Raw genomic sequence first — 4,776 nt, forward strand, 5'->3', positions numbered from 1 at the left:
CGTGGGGGCTGTGGTAATTATGTGACCCAGCAGGTTGAGCCCTGCACTGGGCAGTGTACCCCGACTGCAGAGGTGGAGCTGGAGGGCTGCCTGTGAGGTCAGGTGCTTGATGGGTCAGCCCTGAGGGTGGGGTGAGAGGGAAGGGGCAGAGTTTGTAGGACTCTGAGGAGGCAGTTTGGGTTGCTACTCGAGAGGCCTTTGTGAACCCCGTCCCTCCGGCCCTGGACCTGGGTGTCTGGAGACACTCTCCCCACTCTGAGGTCCACCCGTATTGAGGGCTCCCTGGCCATTACCTGGGGTGGCTCCTTGCATGTCCATCCTTCTGGGAAGTGGGGCTGGTTCACCTGTGTTGGGACCCTGGAGGACCGGGTGTTTACCCTGAAGCCTGGGTACTGGCTGTCCAGGGGGTGTTCTTGTCCGTACCAGCCAGGAGGTCTGAAGCAGTGTCTCTTGGGCTTGCTCACTTGGTCACCCACGGGCATGCCTGTGGGGCATGTTAAGGTGCACAGTCCTGGCCAGCCCAGACCTTCAGGTGGCCACGTGGGACGGGGCTCAGAGCTCATCTCTGCCAGGCACTTCCTGTAGTTTAAGAAGCACTGCCTGTGGTTTCGGAAGCTGTAGAAATGAAACCAAGTGTGTTGGTTCTGGTACCTGAGACCTGTGCCATTGCCCCAGGATTTGGGGACATCAGGTAGAGGAAGTTCCCATTGCTTCTGGAGGTGACAGGAGGGCCAAGTACAGGGCTCCTGGGGACCCTGGGCCTAAATTCTTGGCTGTTTGCCCCATGCCTGCTGCTCAGGTGGGTGAGTGTATGGTTGCTCTGGTATCCAGGGAGCAGTGCACTAAGGGTGGGAAAGTGAACTGAGGGGTGTCCTGGAGCTGGAATGGGGTCCCCAGTGGTATGTGTACCCTGAGGTGGGCCGCTCTGCCTGTAGTACACCCTGTGGCCTGGGGCTGCCCCCTCCCAGCTGTTTGTGCAAGCTCCAGGGGGATTGGAAAAGCAGCCGGGCCTGTGTGGCCTGTGTGCTCTTTCCTGGGTGCTGGGGGAGGGGACCAAGTTTGCCCTCCCCTGCCTGGCTGCTTGTTTCATTTGGACCCTTGACATGGTGGGTGCTATCCCTGGATCCTGTAACACCCAGGCCACTGTTGCCCCCACTTCCCCCTCCCTTTGAAGTTCTCTGATTCCAGAAGCTGCCCCCTGCCCATGCCCTGCCCTTCCTATTGGCCACACAAACCCACCAAGCCCAGCTTGAGGGGTTTCACTGCCCTCCCTGCGCCTCATTTTCCCTGAGTTACAGAAATAAGCACTGGGGTTTAGAAGACAAAGGACTCTGACTCATCAGACCACAGTTCCCTTTGCTGAAGCTCTCGTCCTGCCCAGAGTAATTAGAGGTCTGGTGAGCAGTCTCTTTCTGCCCTTGGTGGCCCCTGGGAGTCTCTGCTGTCCCCTGGTTTTCCTGGGCCTCATCGAGGGAGGAATGTAGGAACAATTCCTGCTTGGATGGTCTCTGAGCAGCATGCTGGCCAAGCACCCAGGGCATAAGTGCCCAGAATCTGGTGGCTTTTCCAGAACACCGGGTCCTATATCTTGGGAACCTTTTGCTTCTACTGCTTGGGGATTAGAGGAGATTTCTCCCCAAATGCAGACCTTCTGCAGTCACCCTCCCAGAGCAGGTTGTGTAGTAAGGGGCACAGAGCTGTCCCAACATCTTTCAACCTCCCCCCCAAGTCATGGAACTGGTGCGCCCTTCCTCATTCCTATCATGTCAGCTTGGCATGGACACCCTTTGTCACCTGACACAGTTTTCATGGCAGCTCCATTTTTGACTCTCACTGAAAAGTGAAGTTTGTATCAGTGCCTTAATGGAAAACGAATAGCATGTAACATATAGCAAAGGAGTCATAAAAATAGCAAAACAGCAGATAACTTTGTATTCAGATAACTAGACATGAGCATGTGTCTGTGCTCTAAGGGGCGAGTGGTGGGCATCGGAACAGTGCCATCATCCTTGCACCAAACGGAGGCACCACCAAAGTGCCCCTGGGCCAGGCCACCCGCCCTGAGCTCATGGTGGTCTGGAGCTCCGTCTGTCCCCTGTGGCCCCTTCCCTTCTGGTACACTCTTCGCTGGCCCCTGCTTCTCCCTTTGCCTCCCCAGCTGCTCTGGGCTCTTCCTCCAAACCCCATCTACCCAGTCTTGTGCCTGGAGTCCCCCAGAGGTTAGCGGGACAGTGAGAGCAGGCTGTCCCAGACACCCCTCCTGGGGAGGGACGTGTGCCCTCAGAGGTCTCCACAGGCTGGTGGTTACCACATGGGGCCAGGAAGCCCTGGAGACTCTCTGGAGGTGGTGATAGACTGGTCTGGGTGGATGTGGCATCTGGATTGTGGAGAGCCCCATCCAGGTTGAGAGCATGTGGCTGGGGCCTGTGGGCCCCTCACCCCAACTCCGTGTGAATGTGGGATCCTGACTGAGTGAGAGAGGAAAGACGGCCTTTCAGCCAAGTTCTGGGGAGGAGGGGAGGTGTCTGCGGGCTGCTGAGTTGCCCTGACTCTCTGCTCTTCCCTCCAGGGGCAGCATCACCTTCAGTCCCTCCAGGACCGTTCCCGGCCCGACTGCCTACCTCTCAGGGGTAGCATCACCTTCAGTCCCTCCAGGACCGTGTGGAGCTTGGGCAGCATGGCATCCTCCAGCCAGAGGGTGGAGAAGCCAGTGTCCCCAGAACCCCAGGCAGAGCCCGGGCCGGAGCCTGGGCCGGGCCGCAAGTTTCAGTCCTGGCAGTGGCTGGTATTCTACCTCTGCTTCTACGGCTTCATGTCCCAGATGCGGCCCGGGGAGAGCTTCATCACCCCCTACCTCTTGGGCCCTCATAAGAACTTCACGAGGAAGCAGGTATGTGGACATGGGGATAGTGGGCAGGGGTGGCCCCTGGATGGGGAAGCAGCTGGGGCTGTTGAGTTAGGCAGCCATGTGGTGTGCTGGGTCCTGTCCCCAGTCTCACTTATTAACCAGGCCAGTTTAAGAGTGACAGTGGCCGCAGAGGGGTCCCAGGCTGCCACGGGTCTCTGAGGGAGGAGTGCAAGGTGGGGAGAGGGAGCCCACCTGCTTGGCACCTGCTTCCAGCAGGGACTCAGCAGTTATTTGCCTAAGGAGATTACTGAAGGAATTTCCTTCACTCGCAAGGAGGACAAAGGGTCTTGTTGAAAGCTGACTAAGTAAGCTTACCCCAGAGGTGAGTGGTGGGGTAGGAGGAGGAGGCAGGGCAGGCTCTAGCCCTAGTGCTTTCCTTCTCCAGCTTTTACTATTTCCTTCTCCATAAAAGAAAACCAAGAAACTCAGAGGCTGTTGATTGATGAGGCGCACACTCAGGATGCGCATTCGAGCTCTGGTCACCACCCTGCTCTCCACCTGAGAACCCCGGCACTGCCCCAGAGCTTGTCCCGGTCAGAGCTGGTCCTGATCAGAACTGGTTTCAGGCTGCTACCTCCATTCCCCCAGCCTCCTCTGCCCTTCCCATGTGGCCACCAGCCTCCATACCCCTGTCACCACAGCTGCATCTCCCTGGGTCCCACTGTGCCCTTGATTTCTTCAGGGAGCCCCTGCCTTTCCCTGGCGTGGAGCTTGGCCCCCACCCCTTACATACCCTCAAGTTGTTTAAGTCCAATGTAGTGTCTGTGCGGATGAGGCCTGTCCCCTCCAAGTCGCCATCTTGGAGGTAAGGAAATGGCCACGTACTGGCCCACACGAACTCAGAATCTGCCACTGCGTCTGATCCCATGGCCGGTGCTGACTGCTGGAGCTGGTCATTTCCCAGGTGAGGCTGGGTAGGGGGCTGGGGCCTATGGGGTTGTCTCCTGTGCCCCCCGGACCCTCCTGGACTCCCGAGTAACCATCCCTCACTCACTGGGCAGCCGAGGGTTCTCCTTCCTTAGAACACTGATCAGATCTTAAAGAGGGGCCATCGTCTGCTGTGATTACAGGAATCATCATGCATACGGAGCTCTAGTGAGATAACAGGAAAAATGTCTATAGCAAAAAATGTATAAGTCCCATTCACCTTCCCTCTCTGGTTGCACATTAACTGATTATATAGCAGGTTCCAGAAGTGACACCATTCCCCCAAGCTTGGGTGTCATCAGAGAGACACCAGGTTTGTGTCTGGGAAGTGCGCATGAGCCTGCCTGCCAGGCCTGGCAGGGGAGAGTTACCCACGTGGGTCAGAGACTGTCTTACAAAGGGCACACCCAAGGGGATTAAACCCGGTGTGTCTGCTCTCAGTGTGTCACCCTGAGGGAGGATGCTGCCGTATCCTGGACACCGACACTTGCTCCCTCTGCCCGAGGCCACAGCTTCCAGTTTCTCTCTTGCCCCTGTTGACCTTCTGCCCATCTGATAGCTACTGGATTTGTGTTTCCTCGATTTCTGCCTTGGCGTGTTTCCTGGCTGTTCCCATGCCAGGGCTGTGAGTAAACCAGTGGAGCGAGAGGGTCCAACCCGCCTTGCCGTGGGCCCCGCAGGCTGACCGGGGCCCTACTCTGGACCTTGGTTTCCCTCTGTCAAGTGAGGCCTTGGAGCCTGCTGGCCTCTTGGGGCTGAGGGCCACCTGTGCTGGACTTAGCAGACAGTCACGCTCATGGTGTGGTTCTGGTGAGGGGGCTACCGAAGGGCATTGGTGGCTACGGTAATGAGCTGCATGGGGTCACGAGCCTGCTGTCCCACAGGTCACCAATGAGATCACGCCGGTCCTGTCCTACTCCTACCTGGCCGTGCTGGTGCCC

The 4,776-nt window shown here is 57.7% G+C and overlaps 1 protein-coding gene across 1 annotated transcript in view; it reads left to right on the top strand.

The window, feature by feature from the left end:
• SLC19A1 (solute carrier family 19 (folate transporter), member 1) overlaps positions 1-4,776 on the top strand; it is a 15,694-nt gene that overhangs the window by 5,314 nt on the left and 5,604 nt on the right. The window contains 2 exon segments of the mRNA XM_006779563.2: positions 2,629-2,890; positions 4,720-4,776. Coding sequence (XP_006779626.2) covers positions 2,629-2,890; positions 4,720-4,776 — 319 coding nt within the window.

Source organism: Myotis davidii, unplaced genomic scaffold (genome assembly GCF_000327345.1).
Source record: "Myotis davidii unplaced genomic scaffold, ASM32734v1 scaffold175, whole genome shotgun sequence".
NCBI lineage: Eukaryota > Metazoa > Chordata > Mammalia > Chiroptera > Vespertilionidae > Myotis > Myotis davidii.